Here is a 21,099-nt window from a genome sequence, read left to right as displayed (position 1 = left end):
GAGACCTGAAATATTTGTGCAACAGAAACAGAAAACATTTGAGAAAGCCTTTTTCATAGAATTAGTGCTTTTGTGAAATGCTTCAGCTGGTCAGAACAAAGGCGACCCCCAGAATGCTTCCATGATTTATTTCATTGTAAAGGAATCACAGAATAACTAGAACTGGGGAAGGTGCTAGCCCAAATATTGCCTAATGACGAGAAACCATAAATGTTACATAAGGTTATTATACAACTTGGTGAACGATTTATCAGTATTTGTAGTGGAAACTATGTCTGCATAACTATAACAAAATTTATTTATTCCATTCAATTTAGCAAACGTTTCTTGAACACATAGTATGCTCTGGGTTCCAGAGCCAGTAATAAGAACATAAAAGAGTTCAAAACTAGGTTAAAAACCAAATATCATGCAAAGCTTGAAGGACTAGCTGCAGGTCTGAGCAATGCTACTGGCGAGTGAAGGAGAGGAAGACAATGCTTCTGCCTTCAGCACGTGCAGTGGGTTGTGGTTCCAAAGTATATATGGAAAAAGAAGACTTTCCAAAGTAGGAGAATTGGCTTAGGACTTTGAAAGAGAAGCAAGATTTTACCAATGGGGAAGAGTATCCCAGACAGGGGGTGGGAAGAATGTATTTGAAGAACAGGAAGTGGTACATTGTAGCTAGAGTGTAGAGTCCTTACAGGGTCTGTGGGAAGAGTGGCAGTGAGCAGTGGGGTGAAAAGGCAGAGATGCAGTTTGCAAAGAAGATATTGAGACCAGAATCTGGCATTGATTAAGAAAGCCACACACAGCCAAACACACGGTTATGTGTTTCCAATATTCACATCATTATTCAGCTGCATACGAGAGAGAGTCTCATTGAATTAATTTGGTTGAGCATTTCAGCCACATCCAGGACTGAAGCCAAAGTGACATGACTAATCCTAGCCCAGTGTGGCCGTGGGAGCTGTTGATTGTTTGCAATCTCAATGACATTCACATACATGACACAGGAAAACCCTACAAGAAAGATCCTCCACATTGGAATGCAAGAAAATAAGAGGGGATTTTTATAGGGGTAACTTTGAATCCAGCCACGGTTAATTTTAAAATAAAATCATTCACAAACTTGGTACTTTAATAAATTTTACGAACAAACTGTTCCCAACACGCTTCTTACTAATGGCTAGGAATATTCATGCAACACATTGACCACCTTCTACATCCCTCCATAGACCTAGTCAGACAGGAACTCTGCCTCCCAGCATTTACAGGGGAGGAGGAAAGATGGATGTTCAGCAAATATCCATGTAAATATATAGTTAAATTTTTCATGAGTACAGGTTGAGTATCCCTTATCCAAAATACTTGGGACTGGAAGTGTTTTAGATTTTTTTTTTTTTTTTGATTTTGGAATATTTTCATTTCATTACCAGTTGAGCATCCCAAATCTGAAAATCTGAAATTTGAAATACTCCAATGAGCATTTCCTTTGAGGGTCATGTTGGCACTCAAAAAATTTCAGATTTTAGAGCATTTTGGATTTGGGGTTTTTGGATTTGGAGTGCTCAACCTGTACTGTGAATGAAAAAGTAAAGGGTTCAATGAGACTAAAAATAGAAAACTGACTTGCTGGCATGGGGAAGTGGGTAAAGAACAACTGAACAATTTCTAAAGAAGTGGCATGAACCTTGAGACCTGAAAGAGGGGGGTAAAGATTACTCTAGGCCAAGGGGACAGCTTATAGGTAGCTCAAAAATAGGGCAAAAGTGTGATGTGTGCAGTTCAGAGAAATGAAAGGGATCGTGGTACCAGGGAAGAGAAGTGTAGGACAGTCTGGGGTGTAGTCAGAGTCTGAACCACAGGGCACCTTTATCCTCAAAGCAAGGAGAAGACACCAAATCCTTTCCAGCAGAGGAGTGGCCAGCCTGCATTTGGAAAGGTTTACTCTGCCGGCAGAGTGGAGAATGGTCTAAGGAAGGAAGAAAAATGGAAGCCGGAAGACCAGTTACAATGTTATCACAAATAGCCCAGCCTAGAGATGTGGTGACCGGGACTTGAGAAGTGGTGGTAGTGATGGACAAACAGACAAATGCAGGCTGCATTTTAGAAGCAGGATTGCTTTGGCTTATTGGTAAGTTGGACTAGGAAATTGCACCAGGGGAAGTGGTATCAGGCAGAACTTTCAGTTCAGACTAGATCTCTACATAGACAGTGACGTCCACTAGATATTTCCTGAGATAGAGAAACAGATTTTGTGAAAAAGATCAAAGTTTGGACACGTTAAATTTGAGACACTTGTGAGACATTCAAATAGAGAGGCCAGGTAAGCAGTTAGATGAAAGGACCTGGAGCTCAGAAGAGGTCTGGGCAGAATGCATAAATGTAGAAGCCATGAGCTCACGGAATTTAAATCCATGAATTGAATGATATACCAGGAAAAAGTATAGAGTAGATGAAAAGTACCCATAGCTGAGTCCTGAAAAACTCTAGAATGCAGAGATGTAGAGTTCAGGGAAGGAAGAGAATGAGCAAGATAAATAAACGGGAGTTGCCAGAAAGAAAAAGAGAAGTGTGTGTGCGTGTGTGTGTGAGAGAGAGTATGTGTGTGAGAGAGATCAAAAATCTAAGGGAAGAGAGTGGTTTATCATGTAGGAAGTGGGCGAGTGCAAAATGCTACTGAGAAGCAGGAACAGTTAAGTGAAGATGCCTACTGATTGCAGCAATATGGAGTTCTTTGGTTACTGACATTTGCAGTTTGAGTGAAGAGGTAAAAATGAAAACCAAATTGGAGAGGATGGAGGAATAAATGGGGACAAGGAAGTAAAAGTTTATGTGTAGAGATTAGAGAAATAGGGCTGGAGAAAGATATGGTGTCATGGTGTCATGAAAGGGATTTTGAGGGGGTATGTGAGAGAGAGAGAGAGTTTTAAGTTGGATATATTGGCACATATTTGTTGAAGAATCCAGTAGTAGCCCAGTAAAATAGCCCCCTTTCCTGAATAGGTAATATTAGCCTGATCAAAATGTAGGTAGGACAAAAAGTATTCTTGTGGTGTGAACAGCTAATATCTGAGAAGGAATTCTGAAACTCTAAGTAGATACACTTATGTTCATTAAAAACTCCTTCTCTGGCAACTTACTTGACGCCCAGTCATCAGTGGTCTAAATCCATGTATTACCTTGCTTTTCATGGTACTGAACCAGTAGCCCATAATTCCTCAAAGCTTTCAAAACAATTCTTTGTCAGTTCTCCACAAAAGACATTAACATTCATGGTCAGAATTTTCTGATTCATACACATTAATAAAACCACCACACATAAGGCAACTATTTCTAAGGAAGGTCTGAAATCCGTCCTCCCTACCTCCTACCTGCCCACTTAGGCACCTACTTGAGATTTCCTAGGAGTTTTGCGAAAGGTCTCCCTCCAGGGGTCACCTTGTAGCAACCATGACAAAAATCCATAGCCCTGGTCTTAACTCAGCCCCAGTTCTGCACTATTTTGCCTCTATAATGTTTAGACTTTATTGCTAGGTACTACTCCGTTATTACAATGAATCTCATAGCAGAAAGTAGATCACATACATGTACACATCCAGGTTATTGCATCCAAGTATCTCAGTCTTCCTACATTATTGGGCTTTCAAGCAGTGATCTAAAATTCACTTACCCTGCCCTGTAAGATTTCAATTTGGAGAATATGAAATCTTTTTTACTGTTCTTATTTTCATATTGTTGCTGACATAAAAGTTTTACAGTCAAACAAGTAAACTTTTAATGCAATAAATTCAGCATAATCTTGTGAATATAAAACCTGACCTGGATTTAGGAGTAGAGTTTTATTTCTAGTCTTACCCTTGACTCTCACTATGCATGACCTTGGAGGAGTTACTATGCCTCAGATTTTTCATCTGTAAAATACCCACTTCCTACCTTGGAGGATTAACCTGATAATGTCTGTAAAATATTTTGACATCTTAGAGGAAGGACACCACGGCATTATCACATGTTATTCTTATTAGAATCATGTTGATGTATATGAATAGAAAGTGTGAACAGTAGTCTAAGGAGTGAGCTTGGAATAATATTGGCTTAAAATAAGTCAGATATATTTGTGTCTGTACTGACAATGTGAATGGCCCTAAAAGACTGTGTTAACTAACCCTACTTATTTCTGGTTGTGCTTCAATCTCACTTTGAATGTTAACTCTAAACCGCTAACCTGTTTCTTTCCCTTTATTCACTTTTTCCACCCACCATTGCATGACATCAGGGTCAGTTTTGTGCATGACACCCGCTACCAGTATTGGTAGGTTTCAACCTTTTTTATTTGTCTTTTATATGATGTACGATACCTTCACTTGCTTGAAATTTATTTCAGAAATGGTAGAAATGCTTTAGGAAATAGCATATCTGAAGGCTTATTTGGCTTTAGAGTTAACATATAGGTTACTTGTATATTTAAATGTACTTGTATATTTAAGAAAGTGATGGTTTTAATGTGACCTCTTGTACTAGAACAATCACAAACAAAAACATAAAACCACAAGTATGAGTCTGCTTTTTAATGATTTGTGTTTTGTTTCTCTTTATAGTTTATATGGTATAGCACAAGGGAAAAAGAGCTTACTTTGTCAGAGAGGCAGGCTAATTTCATCAATGTTTTAAAGTTTCATAGTGGTGTGCCTTTATCTCCTCTTTGCTGTGTGTTAGAGTTATCAGAGTTTCCCAGAAGTATTTATTTTTTTAAAATTATAAATGGATGTATTTTGAAACCAAGTGTCTGAGTTGCCTTACTTGATTATCTTTCGAAATTTTAAGTGTTGATTTATTTGTGATGATTTTTTTGTACTTCAGCATTCCCTCCACTGTTAAATTTTAATAGTATGCAGCTATCCTCACACATTTTAATGCCTTGATACAAAAGTCTGTCTTTAGGACATATGGATTCATTCCACTTAGAGTCAAGAAAAATAAACATTGGCAAAATTTGTCTGGCTATATCAGAGTAATGGTGTTAGAATTTGCATCAAGGCCATGATTTTTGCTCCATCATTTATAGATCCAAAAACTCCACAGTTCCATTTTATATAAGCAATCCCAAATTGGAAAAAAAATTCGATTTAACCACAATTAATTCCAAAGAACATCCTATCCCAAATTAAGCCTACATGTAGAGCCTTTGATATTTTAGAATTTATGATTACAAGTGAATATCATATTTTCTTACTTCATTGGACATTACCTTTCCCATTTTTAGAAACAGCCATTATTGCCTACACTATATACTCTGAATTGGGAATGGATCTATTGTTAGAAATAAAATATTTATAAATACATCAACCAAAGTAATCTGCTTTGGCCTTTCTGGGAATCACTGATTATGTTTTAAAACTTCCTTTAATTGTACTTGTAATAAGCTATTTTCCCTTTTTTATTTCTCTCCCATGCTTCCTTGCTTTGCATTGTGATTGCATGCCATCTGCTGGTTTAACCCATGATGGCTTGCTGCTCTGATATTCACCATGCCAAACGCCACTTCTATTACCATAATGCTACACCCTCCTGTTCATTGCTCCCATGGTCCCCTCCTGAAAGTACCCATGATGCACAGCGCTACGTCCGCCACTGTCTCTGCAGCAACAACTCCTGCAACAAGTGTCCCCTTCGCAGCAACAGCCACAGCCAATCAGGTTTGCTCCTTTTAAAGCTTTCTTTCACGAATCCCAAACTCTAAATGAGTGCTGATATTTAAAAAAAAAATTCTCAGTGAGAATTTTTTTTTCATGTTTATCCATCAAATTTTATTTTTTTAATTAGTTTATAGCAAGCATTTATGGACAGGTTGCACTTATTTAGAGTTAACATTTACTGCCAATAATGATGTAGCTATGTTTTGTGTTGCACTGTTTGTTTTCGTACCTAATATTGTGTAATTAACCTGACAGGCTTAAATTCCTTTTAGTACAGCATTACCTATCCAGTGGTTTGTGAATTGCCACAGAGAAATTGTAGACACGCACCCCTGGGTGCTTCAAAACTGGCTCTGTTTTAATTCGGTTCATTCAGACCTTGTCATCTGTGTGGAGAAAATCAATCTCCTCTTAGAAAGTTCCCCCTTTTGCCTAAGTGTCAAATTTGAGGTCTGAATAACTCTTATTAACATTTGACCATGGTCTTAGGTTCTGCCAAACTCACTTGGTTCCCACTTTACAATCTGTTCAGATACTGGCCTGAGAGCCAAACCATCGTGGAAGAAGAGTCATGTGCCACTGGGCTCACAAAGGCTGGATACGACTGATTAGGAGTGTTGAACTCTGTTGGTTTCATGCATGTGCCAGTAAGACCATGGATGTAAGATTTCTTAGTGACAGCCAGTTGGCTATTTCCTACTCTGTGGTCACAGCTGACTGTACCCCTGGCTCTAGCCTACCAACTTGCAAACGTGTGCTCCTGCTCACAAGGACACAGGTGTAAGGGCGGAGTGAGCATAAGCTCTCACCTCGCCTAGAAAAAGACTCTATTGTGCATGGCCTCCCTTCACAGAAGAACAATTTTGGTTTCGTTTCTTTCTTTTTTTTTTTTTTTTTTAAATAAAATCAACTGTGCTAATAAAAGATGACAAGGGGTATAGGAGTAGGCTGGAGGGAAGGTCAAAGCTAATAGGAGAAATTGGGGGAAATTGTGTCAGGGTATAACTGGCAGATGTCAAAGTGTATTCTGCAGGCTGGGAGGGCTGGGTCCCTGCCTCCACATTCAAGTGAATCCACGATTCTAGGGCTACAGGTTTCATCACTACAGAGAGAGGCGAGAGTGCACTGGAGTGCAGGAAGGAAGATTAAACCCTGTGACAGTTCTGACTGTGCCCTCTCCACACCGTGACAAAGCAGGGGAGAGCCAAGGAGGGAGGGAGGAGAGGCCCAGTGGGCAGCACAGAGGCAGATAGAAACTCTCACTCCCATGGCTAAAGTGCCACCCACCCTCTGAGGACAGCCAACTCAGCTTCCAAACAAATAGAATAAAGAATAGCAAGGATAAGTTCTTTAACTGGGAAGGTTCTTTTTTTAACGGTGGGATGGGAGAAGGGAGAAAGACAGTTTGCATCTTTCCATGATTAGGTTCAAAGCTCCTGGGCTCACTTGCTCATTCTTCATAGGGAAGCTGGATAATGTTTTCTTGTAAATCTAAGTCCTGCCTCCTTGAACTGTGTTCACGTGATATTTGACTCAATTTTTGTTACAGAGTCCCTTTATAAGAAAACAAGTTTGAAGTATAATATAGTAGTATATGTTACAATGAAATTTTTACCAACACTATATAGTAAGTTGAGCATTTTGGACACTTAGAGATTTTTTCTAAGAAAGGAAAGGAAGCCAAGATAAATACTTTAGGGTTAATTCCTTTATAATATGATAATTAAAATTAAATAAATTTAAACTTAGATTATACATTAAAAGAGGTATATCAATTGTGTGTAATATATATTTTTCTAGCCTGGTGGTTCTTCCGTTCCATTTAGAAGAAAAAACTTAGAGAGACTGCATCTGTATGTGTAGGTTCGGATATGGGTGTAAGGAGTCAGAGGTAGGAACCCCGAAACAGTCAGAAGCTAAAATATATCACTTTAAAACAGGGTATGATTGGTAAAGGAAATGACAAGGTGAACTGAAGTTTCAACTTGTTTGATTACAAGTTTAAGTGAAGTTTAACTTCAATTTAATCCAAACAAATATAATTAAAGGAGTACCTGACAGTAGCTCCAAGAATCCCAGATTCTGTGTTTTGCAGTTAATCAGATGTAATAATTGCTGCTGGATTATGCCTAAATGATAAAGAAGAAAATTCCTGCAGCAGCTCTTGATAAAGATCTGCTTGCACATGAAAGCCCACAAAAAATAATTAATATTAAACGTAAATTTTGGACATGATATCTTTATGTATTTTCAACAAGTTTCAAAGAGCAACACACCTACAAAAGAACTTGGGAATTCTTTTAGCATCCAATAATAGGAAATGTAGAGCTAGTTAATGACTGTGAAAGAACAAGCTATCATCTTGCTAAGATTTCACTCTTTAAACTCAGATCAAATCACATCCATCTGAATTATGTAAGTCTTATTTAAACATAACGAATCTCATTTTCCTCATTTGTAAAAGGAAGAATAGAACTAGGTGGCCTCTGAAGTCCCTCCGAGCTCTGAGATTCAATGAACCAGTGGTGCTGTGACTCCTATTTTAGGCCCAAAGCATGAAATTATGAAGGTAAACACAAATGGGATGGAAAGTGAAGCTGGGGATTCCAGAGTTCAGCGAGTGATAAGCATCTTGCCTTTTTTTCTTCACTGAGTGATCTGTCTTTGACACAAAATACAGTAGCATTTTGTTTGTTTGTTTTTTGGTTAATTTGACAGTTTTTTGGTTAATTTGATCAATTCAGACTGTCATTTCAAATATTCCAAACCTCATAGGCATTTGTAATTAGACGAGTCATTCACAGAAGTAAGAGGATAGACTAAAACACCCCATGTCAGCTTCTCCGGTCCAGTGTTCTTTCTCTGCCACCCCGTGGTGAGCCAGGCTGAGCAAGCAACAGATCTGTAAATGCTATCCTCAAGGTGCCACCAATGAAAGTTTTCACTGAACTTAGACTGGTAGTTTGAGATTAGATAAAAACAGAATGCAAATACATTTGGGAAATATAAAATTCTTTTTGGTTGTTTCAGCTCTGGGAGTAGATATGGAAACAGAAATACAGTAAGCAAATTTACTAAGAGCTACTTCCAGTTACAATTAAGGTCTTTGAGCCACAATAGCCAAATTACACCTAACAATAATAGTAGTAGTAGTACAAACCACTTATTATGTACTAGGTATGATTCTAATTGGTCTCTCTCATATAACATATCATATATTCTATTATATGAGAGAGGATAGTTACGTATAGATATATTCACTTAATCCTTACAATAATTTTATGAGATAGAAACAATGATCTTCATCCCCATTTTAGAGATGGTAAAACTGAAACAAAGGTTAGCTACCTCAGTCAAAGTTACACAGCTAGTAAATGGTCTTGCTAGTTTAGACCTAGACAGGCTGGCTGCAGAGGACTTGCTCTTGCCCACCGTGGTACACTGCCTCTCTCCATAATTATAAATACACAAAAGTCTCTTTTTGCACAAATAAAACTATCTTTCAAGTGACACCCAGTAACAAGCAGCTCTATTGTTCCAGGGGAGAATGCAGTAGTGTTGCTAATGCAGCTCAAACTACGGGGAGTCCTCAACTGGGGAGGGGCACTGGAGGTGAGCATAGCTTCCAGCTGGCTATGTGAAACAGCCAGGTCATGTTCAGAAACCATACCTTTGGCCTCACTGATTCTGTGTAATATCATAAGCAGCGAAAATTATTAATAATTTCTATAGAAGTAAGATAACCTTAGAAAGAGTTAGTCATTAGTATCAGTAAAGCAGGTTCATAGGCTTCTTTTGTCATAGGTTTTACTTCTAACCTTTACCAATCATCTCACAAATTATTTGTTAACAAGGAAAATCAGGGTGAAAAATGATGGTAACATGTAAATTAGTCAATTTCTTCCCATTAACAAAAAGACTGGAATGTGTAAACCTGGATACCTATATTGAAACAAATTTAATCTTAGATTATACATTAAAAGAGGTCGAGGCAAACATCTCAGTATATGGATTACCTAGCGTTTTTCATATTATAAGAAATATTATTTAATAAAACGAGAGTACAGATTAAAATTCCTGTGACAAATTATTATAGTACTCCATACTGTAATTGCTTTAGTATTTTTGACTTCAAACTTATATTCTATTTCAAAGGGGGAGAAAATAATTTCCAAACAAATATATTTTAAATATTAGTTTCTTCATTTAAATACAGAGATTATTCAATTTACTTAATAACATCTTTAAAGGCACAATTAAAATCCAATTTATACTGTGAATCTTCCCCAGAACATCCGCCTCCCCCCTCCTCCAGCTAGAAGTACTTTTTCTACCCTCTAAATTCTACAAGGACTTTGCACATCCCTTAAAGCATCCTTATTAGATAGAAAGGAAGGCAAGTACAAGGTTCCAGAAAAGGCTGGGACATCTCAAGTGTAGCTGGAGAAGAACTAACACTCTCACATTGATCTGAGCCTCAGTTTGCAGGAGCAGCTGCAGCATAAGTCTGACGCTGGTTGTGTGGGACCCGAACTCCACGTTAAAGGGTTCAGCCCTTATTTGGCCACTGAAAGGTTTCAAGCAGGATAGTGATGGGAACGGAACTCTAGGAAGAGTGAGCAGATGGAGTCGAGGCGGGAGAGTCTGCAGAGGCCATTAAGAGGTTTTAATAAGAGCCTAAACGGGGACAGTGGCAGCTGGCAAGTGGCCTACTTTATCTTGCCTTTGCCTATCACATAGTGAGTGTTACTTTTCGTCAAAGAGAAACATAAAAACGATTTCATACTATAGCAAAACCTGTCCAAATATATGTCATGTGGCAGAAGGAGAGATTTGGGCTGATGTGAAGGGTTAACCACAAGACATCGCCTCTGTAGGACCTGGACTCCGTCCCTTCCAGGACAGCAGTTGGGTGGACGCTGGCCACACTCCTCCGCTGTGCTCAGGCCTAACGTGCGTCTTCCCACCTCCTTCCTAAAGAAGACCTCCGAGCTAAAAGCTCAAAGACCCCAGGCCTCAGCTTGAGAGGAAGTCCCTTCAGATATGGAGTAAATATATACTGTCTGCATCTCCGCATCAGAGCTGTGTAGGGTGGGGATGATTATTCATGCCTTTCATTCTGGTCTGTGAGCCCATACTGGGAAAAAAATCATCCTACATATTGATATTAGGAATATTTTTAGGGAGCACCCCAAGCAGTGCCTTAAAAGCTGATGAAATCAGATTATATTTCAGGCAATATGTTAGCCAATACTTAACCACATCTCCAAAAAGTGATGACTTATGTTTAAAATTATGACCCCAAGGTCTTGTCACATCTTCTGATCCCTCCTCCAATGACTAAGTCCGGTCAACAGAGAGTTGGCCTTTGGAAGAATTTATTGAAAATTAGTTGATAATATACATACATAGCCCTCTATTGATTGTAATATTTGATAAGTCAGAAAATTCCATTTTTCAGACATGCCTGATATAGCTTTACTATATGTGATAATTTCAGCAATATCTTATCAGAAAGATAAAACAATTACACATAACCGGTTTCACATATTATGTTTTATCTCTCCTTCTATAAAAGCAGGGAAGAGAAAAACTTAAAATCGTCACACTTTACTCATGTCTCACCGTTAAAGGTAAAGACGGCTTCAAAGCTATTTGTACATAGGCTCTTGGATAAATAAGTCCACCTATACTAACCAAGAAAGCTAGAAAAGTGAAGTCAAGTTTGACTTCATCTCTCTCAGAGTTTTATAAAACGTCTATTATTCAATGCCATCTGTCAGGACTATATTCAGACAAATGTAGGAGGCATTCAACATTCCCCACTATTCACCACTTGACCCATTTTGGGCCTGTGTTTGTTTCACAAGAAAAATCTTGGTGCTGCAAGGCCCCAGTGTGGGAAGAGTAGGCTCCGTCAGCGCTGTCTTCTGCAATCCGAGGTAAAGTGGCTGGCCTCTGTGTGCGGATGATCAAACTGTGAAACGCTCCCTTCTCGCCGCTTGCTCATTCCTGGGAGCAGAACAGAAAGCATCTGGGCCCCCAGTATGTTGTTCTCCAAAAAAGCAGAGACTGCAACTGTCAGAATCCAGCCCTTGTAAATAGTACTCTGGGCTGACATAACTCCTGCAGCATTTTACTGCTGGAGTTGTTTAGCCACCTTTAACTTTTTGCTTATATTCTAACTCTAGCAGGGGATCCGGTTTCAGTAATGGGTCTGGTTGCTTCGAAGGAGGTAGATTTGCCATATCAAATATTTTGTGGAGAAGGCAGAAGTCTGTGTGTGTGCGTGTGTGTGGAGAGAGAGAGAGAGAGAGAGAGAAGGCGGGGGAGCCTGCTGTATCTCTTTGACTAAAAAAAAACTAAGAAATTGCAGCGCTTGCATTCAGTGAACACTATTAGTTAAAGCTGCTTGGCAATTTGAGTCTAAATTCCATTCATTGTGCAGCATGGCTGGGGCATCAGAATCCAGACTTGCTAATGTGGTCAAAAAAAAAAAAAAAAAAATTAAGTAGGGGGAGAGGTGGGTGGTCCTCTGTCTGTCTTAGACAGACTTAGATCTATAAGAGCAATGTAGAGGCAGATTAATTTTTTTCTTCAAGAAATTAGAAAATAAGAAGACAATAGACCTTTTATTTTCCTGCTTCTGAAGCAGCTGCTTTGCAGGACTACCATGAGGTTTTAATTAATAAATGTATTTTCAGATTCTCTGAGGGAAGGCTAAGTTATGTAAGTGTTGTAATCCAGTACATTTTCATTTTTCATGAATAATTTACACCTCCTGGTGAGAAACTTGGGTAGAATTCTTTTGTATATAGCACCTAAAGACATAACATCAGTTCCAATTTTGTGCAGCTGAAGGGAAAATGTCAAGAGTCCTTACGTGGTGCTTTCCTGCCTGGTGGATGGTCCTTCTTCCAGCTCAAATCCCATCCTCCTTTGCGTTTTGATGGAATTGGGGGATCTCTTTTAGATTGAAAAGTCATATTCCCAGTAGCATTTTGGCTTTTGTTAATGGTAGTAAAATCATGCTCCATTTCTCTAACTGTAGGTTTTCTCGTTCAAGGGGAACGAATATATAGTTCATCCTATATCTGTGTTTATTTCCAGCTCTAGATTGGAAAGGAAAGAGAGACGAGCTGCAATGCTGGAATTCAGACCCATTTTCAAGGGCGGGGCGATGACTAGGGTCGCCTTTTTAATGAGAGTCGCTCTGCACAGAGTAAAATTTGTATGCATGGACACCTATCGCCCCAGGCTCTCCCAGTGCTATCTACCCTCTTGCAGGTCCACCGTGCTTTTCTGTGTGGGTGGAGGACAAACAAACCCGACTGTGGGTTCACTTACCAAATATGATGCTACCACGTATCAAAGACAAATCGGTATTACCACTGGCCTCTCAGCGCCTTTTAGCGTTCCCCCAGGGCCAGACTGCTGGAGGCAGTGACTTCCGAGGTCAAACCTGTCTGAGTCAGCTGATCACGGGACAGGCCACCTGGCTGGGGAGGTGCCAAACGTACTGAGGAACTCACTGCATTGTGAGAATCACAATCAGAGAAGGTCATAAAACCAAAAGTGCAGTAGGCACACATTGCCGCAGGGGGAATACATTCCATGGCAGGGCTTGATCCCTAATGTGACCGGGGACATAGGTCTGAGGGATGTGTAGGACAGATTCAGAGACAGGACAGGCAAGGTCGTTCCTGACGGCATGACCAGCTTGACGTTTGAGGGGTGGAGGGAGATGGGGTAAGGAGGGAAAGGAACTCAGGTTTGTACGTGCACCAGCATTCTGCTTTACACGCGCCGTCACAGCTAATCACGTCAGAGGGGCTCCATTTCTCCTCTTTTACCCGTGAAGAAATCAAAGCTCAGATCTGGTCACGGTTCCAATAGGTAGCAGAGCCTGCAACCTGACCTCACGCCTGTCTGACCTTGAAGTCAATGCTGTTCTCCTTGTCTTACATTCTCCCCCAAGAGCACACGTGGTTGAGAAAAGAAACTTCAGAATCAGTCTCAGACATTATCGCATGATGAGGCAGATGGAGCAGCTATGATTACATCAGATCTAAAGAGGGCAGACACTGGCTGGCTCGCACAAGCCAAACGACCTGCTTTCAGCCACTCTGCCAGAGAGTGGGAGACACCAGGGTGCGTGAAGAGGAGGATGCCGGGGCAGACCTAGAAAATGCAGCTGAGTGGGTAAGGAGGGGCTGAGCATGCAGAGGGCCTTGAATGGCAGGATGAGGACAGGTCAGGAAATGTTAAATGAGGCTCAGAGACACGGATATGCTGGAAGTGAGCAGGTTAGAGATGAGCTGGGGTGGCTAGCTCGGGTGCAGGTGAACAGGTGAGGAAGCAACTTCATTGATGAAGTGATGAAATCAGGATAGAGAGAAAAGAGAAAATCTGAGGGGAAAAAAGATGAATAATTCAGAACCAGGGAAGTTCGGGAAGGCTTCCTGATCCTTTGCTCGCCCAGAGGCTATGCTCTGGCTTCTGCAGTGTCTGGATTTCAACACCTTTAGCTTCTCTGTTACATAACCCTCCTATGAGACACCTCTCCCACTGACTTTCATAAAAAGAGGGCTCTTGTCTACATATCTTCACCTTGATTTGCACTATAAAGGACAAACCTAACTGATATTTTTTCTAACATTGGTTTATGAAAAATTGTAGCTATTCTAGCATTTAGAATCCATCATGCTTTGGCATCAAATACAATAAGCTGGAGCTTTTGATCTGTTTATTTTATTTTCAATAATCAAATTGTTTTATTCTTATCATCACTCCCTTCACTCTAGAGTACTCAAAGACTGCAGAGCTTATGTTCATAAGCTTCCTGGAATCAAATACAGACACCAGACACTCTTCACCATTCACAACAATGCATTTCTGGAAGCAGCATCATTAAGCTGATCGTGGTAAAATGTCACCCATATTCCCCTAGTCACAGATACATCGGGCGTTACAGGTCTGACCCAAGACTAGCATCAACTAAATCATAGATATGGAAGGCAATAAGTCATAAGAACAAATTTATCACAATCATGCCATATCTCTACAATAACATAAAAAAAATTATGATGCAGGTTACTTATAAATTGGAATAGGTGCCCAGATCAATGAAGTAGCTTACCCAAGTCACATAAGTAGCAAGATAACTAGACTTAGAACCCAATTTTCCACGTCCTGCCTACGGCAATTTTTTCCCCCTTTTTACCACACTGCGTTCCTGAGAAAGTTCTTTAAATGATCATGTCAGGGGCCCCAAGTGACTACAGAGCATACAGACAGCACAAACATAACTCAAGCAATTACCCTCACAAAGCACTTACCATGTGCCAGACATTGGGCTAGGCTTTGTATATGAATTATCTCACTGGAACCTAAAATGGCCCCATAAGGGACTGTTATTATCCCCACTATAGAGATGAGACTCTAGTTTGTAGAAACTGAGGAGCTCACCCAAGATCATACTATTAAGTAGCAAACCCAGATTTAGAATTTTCTCCAAGCCCCTAATCTTTCATTTTACAACAAAAAGGGCCTAGCATGGTTAAGTGACTTACTCTAGGCTACGTAAGGGATTGGAAACTCAATCTCCTAACACCATGCTTAGTTGTCTTTCTTCTCCCTCAAACCACATGGATATGCCAGCTATACATTTTTTTAACAATCAATAACTTTTCTTCCTCCTTAGAATTTAGAAAGGTTTTTGAGGAATCATAAAGATACTCAGAGAAGTTAAACTTGATTCCTTCTTTTTCTCCAAGTATTTTTTCCATTAATAATTTCAAAACTGTTCCATTAATCATTCTTTCAATATTTGTCATTGTTAGATACAGAAACAGAAGTAAGTACATTTGACATTTCTTTAAGACTCTTAATCTCATCAAAACCAAGTTTATTTCCAACATATGGAGTGCCTTACAGATCAGAGAATATTTAAGTGCACAGTAGTATTATTTGAATGCCTATTTAAATAGAAGCTGAAAACAAATTTTATCTAGGATTATGAATATGTGAAAGCGCCAGTGAACCCCTTGAGAGAATTCAGGAGAGAAAGAATTACTTGAATCAATTCCTTTTATTCATAGTTTTTCCTTTTCTCTGACCCTCATAACACTGAAAAGGGCCTTGAATAATGAAGGAAGTTAAAATAGGGAAATTTAAGAAGTGTGTAAAGAATGAGAAGAAAAATACCATTGTATTCCTTTGCCTTGGACAAAGGTATTTAGGAGTTGGTTGGGTTTAGGATTTTTATTTGGTTGGTTTGCTTGTTTAACATAAGTGAACAAGTTCCTTCCTTTCCGCTGCTTAAGAAGAACCTATGTGAGAAGAGGTGAAGACTTGGAAATTGAAAGACAGATGTTTATTATACAAGACTGGATGCACAGAAATGTCCATACATAGTGGTTTACTCTAAACTCAGTGATCTAAAAATTATTAATAAAAACTATATACCTTGTCAAAATATTCACATTTTGTGGCTTGGACTAGGAAATGAAAATGGTGAAAATATTACTATCTAACAATACCATTTGTCATATGATTACTTCTACCAGGCATTTGTTAAACACATTCTCTAATCCTCACATCAACTCTATAAGCTAGAAATAATTCTTAATTCCCATTATAGAAATGGGTAATACAAAGAATAAAAGATGTTGAATAACTTACCTATGATAACATGTCTATTAAGCCTAGTGCTGGGTTTGAACCAGGTTTAACTTTAAAGAATGGGAGGTCCTGCGTCTCAGGAGACGTTAACTTTCTACTGCAGTGGACACTGACCATAATGTGCTGATGGCTGTCTGTGCTCTTATAATAAAAAATTTTAGTTCAACAAATGATTAATATGAATTGACAGTCAAGACTTTAATGAAAAATCAGAGCAATTCGGTCTATATTTAGTCATCAGTGATAGTTCAGGATATATACACACAGAAACAGAAGTAAGTACATTTGACATTTCTTTAAGACTCTTAATCTCATCAAAACCAAGTTTATTTCCAACATATGGAGTGCCATACAGATCAGAGAATATTTAAGCGCACAGTAGTATTATTTGAATGCCTATTTAAATAGGGGCCGAAAACAGATTTTATCTAGGATTATGAATCCTAAAATAATAGCCTAAGGAAAGGGAACCACATTTATCAAAAACCACTAGGACATATCAGACACTGTATACATTTATCATTTCATTTACTTCTTAACATAACTCTGTGAAGTGTCTTATCCACTTTATAAATGAGAGCAATCTTAGAGAACAATTTGCTTGAGATTCATGCAATTAGGTAGTGGCTGGACAAGTGTAGATCTCAGGTTCACCTGTCTGCCATCCTGTTCTCCTGGTCAATGTAGGATTGCGACAAACCTCTTTATCTGGCTCTCCTTGAAAATTCCTGACTACTGAGTTTACCTAGTGCTTTAAAAAGTTTTAACCATTTAAGAAGAAAGTTCTAGTAGAAGTGAAAACTTTTTAAAGTCCAAGCTCAGTATCAGAAATGGTCTGAAAATATTGTTGATTGTTGAGATCAACAAGGAAATTCACAGTTTAGTCCAATGAACGAGAGCTAGAGAGCAGCAGGAACAGGCACCATTTCACCCTCCCCAGGGCAGGAAACTAGAGGTAACTTTCGCTGAAAAGAGTCTACTGAAAGAAGTCCTGTCCATCAGGACTTTTACTTTTTATTTTTTGAACAATAATTTTAAAAGAGAGATACTGTTATTCTCCGCCATCCCCACAGAACCTCACCATCAAAGCACCTTCAGCTAAATTGAACAGTATGTATTCTCAGACTTCTGTACTAGTTGAGGATGAACGTTTGGGGTGGAAATGTGAAGAGGCTAGAAGCTTAAGTTAGTTGTAAGTGAAACCAGAGAGCTAGATTAGAAGGTGAGCCCGGCATCTTAATGATGATTCAGGTGCACAAACAGAAAGAGCCACGGGTCCCACTTTGAAGCCAAAAATGGGAAGGATGAAAGGAAGGGCAGGAGGGAGAGAAAGAAGGAAGGATGTAAGGAAGAAGGGATTAAGGATGGATAAGAAAGGGGAATAGTGAGTTACTGTCTAATGGGTACCGAGTTTCAGTTTGGAATGATGAAAAGTCCTGGAGGTGGAGGGTGGTGATGTTTGCACATGCGATGTAGTTAATGCCACTGAACTGTACACTTGGAAATGGTTACAATGGCAAATTTTATGCTATGTCTATTTTGTCACAATTTTGGAAAATAGACAAAAGATTGGAATGGACATTTCTCCAAAGAAAGGATTAAGGATCGGCAAGGAAGATGTCTAATTGTACCTATGTTTTTGTTTATACTATGAAATTTAATAAAATATCATAGTACAAAATGACCCTTTTCATGCTAAATACTCTTCATTGCTGTCATGTTTTCCTCTAAGAGGTTTCATAAAGCAGGTAACTGAATGCAAATGTGGATTCATCTTCAGTGAACCATGTCTGTGGCAACATGTGTTCGTACCCTTTCTCAACAAATGTATGTTCAGAGCCCACCTTGAGCCATGTACAGTTCAGAAGTCTGAGAATACATCAATAAAAACAATAGTCCCTGTTCTCAGGGTCTTACATAATGAGGTGGGCAGGCAATAAGCAAGGATGCAAATAAGTACAGTCAAAATACTTATATATGGTAAGGATCATCTCAAATCATAGCCATCTGTCATATCTGTGCTGCAAGCATGGGCCTAATTTCTGAGCTTTGATGGGGGATGGTTAGTATTAATAATAAATAAATAAAGAGAATGTGGGAGCTCTTCTTCTTGATTCGTTTTCCTCCTTTGGTTTCCACTTTGCCATCTATTACAATAAGATATTTTGGCACTTCCTGAGAAGTTATTGGGAGGACAGATAGTAACCTGGCTTAACTACCCACCACTCTGCAGAGGTGCCAGTGCCATACAAGCAGAGTGAGAAACTAAGGCCCAGAAAGGTCACAAGTCTCATTGGTGACACAGACAAGCCTCCTGAAATCCCAATCCAGAGCTCTTTGGTTTTTCCTTTGCACCTTGATTTTACACACAATTGAGTGGTTTTGTTAACCTCTCTCTCTCTCCCCATCTCTCTTTCTCTCTCTGTATCACACACACACACACACATACACACAGAAGCAAAGAACTAAAAAGGGGTAAAAAACTAGATTTGCTGAAAAATTTGTTAAATGGGAGCATCATCCCACCAATTTGAGAAATATGCAAGATGATGACAATACACAAAGACATACTCCCATGTCCAGTACATTACATTAATCTTACTGTTCCTTTTTCTGAATTTTAGCATTTGGTTTCTTTTCTCCCTTTGATGTCTTAAAAGCCAATTCTTAGCAGGCTTAATTATACATTCTACTCCACTGTTAAAATGGGTACTGTGGCCAAAATGTGTCCAGGATTCTAAGTCTAACATAATGGTAGTGGATACAAAAGCAGGGCATTGAGCAGGATTGGAGACTTTATGTTAAGTCCAACAAGATCTTCTTTCTGTGATTTTTCTTGAGCTGAATCTTCAATTTATTACTGGGAGCAAAACCTCATTTTGAAAAACCGTATATTGTATAATGAATGTTTTGAAATTTCTATTCAGTTGCTGCATAAACTGATTCATTTTTTTTAAATTTCATCATTGCTTTAGTTTAATTTTTTCTTAAGCACTTTGTGAATTTGCATGTTTATTAATTTTTTAATTTATTTTTAATTCCTGAGTTGCTAGTTCATGTCCTTTAGAAGATTTAAGATACCCTTATGTTAAAAATAATCATGAGCAAAAACATATTAATACATGGGAGAAAATATTTTCAATGTATACAGCAAAGTTGGTCTTAATATTATTTTACAAAAACTGCTTTCTAAAGGTATAAAAAAAGTTTCCTTAGATTCAACTTTTATGTGTGGAGGTCATTTTCAATGAAGCAGCCTATTTAATCTCAGATAGCCTCACTTCCTACACATTTCATTGTAAATATTCTAAATATTTTAGAATATTTTTGTTAAATACTGTGGCCCAAATATTATATGTTGTTTCTTGATATAGTAAAGGAATTTAACCACCTTTGATACACAGACAGTCCCTAATTTTAAAAATATTTGTTCAAAATTTTCTTTGTGACTTGATTTGGAACTGAAATAATTTCCCATAGACAGTGATGGACTTGGTGGTCAGATCTCCAGGTTGGCCTACAATGGTTTATTTAACTCATGACATTGTTTACAGATAATACTGTGTTAACCCATGGTACAGGCCAAATATCATCCATGTTCACGATGTTGCTATATCTTTAGCAAGAAAAATGTCAAAAGCATGTGCCTAACCTAAAGCCCTGGACAGCCATATTATAGAAAGTAAACCCCATGGCTGTTTGTATAATGGCCATGTTATAGAAAATTCCTTCACTTCCTCTACCTGCTGGGAATAAGGGAGCCATGATCCATGGTGAATTCTGAGACTGGAATGTTAGTTGTGGAAGGTTTGTGGAGTAAGATGAGAAATATGGCATGAAATAGGACTATGAGGCAAGGAATAGGAAGATAAAATCTGGGACCTGTTCCTCGGTAGCCACCATCACTTACACCACCCTCTTTCCCATTTTCCTTCATGCTGTGTTTTGATCTGCCTACTGTTCCTTCCTTCCTATCATGTGGCCTTCCAATCTACGGTCTGGTTCTGTTATTCCCTTCTCTGGTACCTGCTAAGCAAACACAGTCTCACAGCTCCTCTCTTCCTGAATAAACACACAACACTCTTGAACATATTTTTGTTTTTAGTACTTCTGTAATGTCAGGGGAAAGGACCAGGAATTTTTTAAAAATTCTCCTCATGTCCTTTTACCTTCTTCCTCATTTATATACTCTACTCTTAGATGACATATGGATTGTTAGACAGTCTGAGGATGGGATTCCCATCTCAGTGTGGAAGAAATGGAAATGATCTTCAGAATTCCCCCAGAGGAGTTGAAGCTGGGAGAGGCTGGTGCTGGGCTGGAGGCAGGAACCATGCTCAAAGCCTCACTGCAGTGCTCCTAAGAGTCTAGGTGCTTCCACACATGGGCTGGACTCATGCAAGGAGTGATATCTTATCCAAGTCAAGAATTCCTATTGATGAATTTTATCCAGATAACCTAAGTTGTCAGTGTGGACCCTGGTCAGTAATCTTCGGTGAGGGTAGTGTTATTGCTTTTCATGTAAAACCTCAGTGATTAATATTTTCAAATTATAATGTTTTTCATATATTAGAAAGTATATCTAAAAATCTTTTGTTCAAATATAACAGAGTGGAAAAGAGTAGACAGAAATGAGTCATCCACAAAATAGGTCATTGAAAATAGAGGAATTAGAGGTTTGAATGTAAACTTTCTGCTAGCAACAGAGGACAAAACAATAACACTGACAAAACCACTC

The 21,099-nt window shown here is 38.8% G+C and overlaps 1 protein-coding gene across 23 annotated transcripts in view; it reads left to right on the top strand.

The window, feature by feature from the left end:
- MBNL2 (muscleblind like splicing regulator 2) overlaps window positions 1–21,099 on the top strand; it is a 156,835-nt gene that overhangs the window by 125,886 nt on the left and 9,850 nt on the right. For 6 of the 23 annotated variants that reach the window (XM_069467653.1, XM_069467646.1, XM_069467639.1 and 3 more), the window contains 2 exons: window positions 4,259–4,294; window positions 5,584–5,678. The exons of 11 other annotated variants lie outside the window; for them this stretch is intronic. In XM_069467653.1, the coding sequence (XP_069323754.1) occupies window positions 4,259–4,294; window positions 5,584–5,678 (131 nt within the window). The remainder of the gene's footprint in view (window positions 1–4,258; window positions 4,295–5,583; window positions 5,679–21,099) is intronic. 6 more of the 23 variants (XM_069467648.1, XM_069467638.1, XM_069467633.1 and 3 more) reach the window with 3 other exon arrangements.

This window comes from Eulemur rufifrons, chromosome 4 (assembly GCF_041146395.1).
Source record: "Eulemur rufifrons isolate Redbay chromosome 4, OSU_ERuf_1, whole genome shotgun sequence".
Classification (NCBI taxonomy): domain Eukaryota; kingdom Metazoa; phylum Chordata; class Mammalia; order Primates; family Lemuridae; genus Eulemur; species Eulemur rufifrons.
The sequence above is the reverse complement of the archived record's forward strand: the minus strand, read 5'-3'. Positions and strand labels throughout refer to the sequence as shown.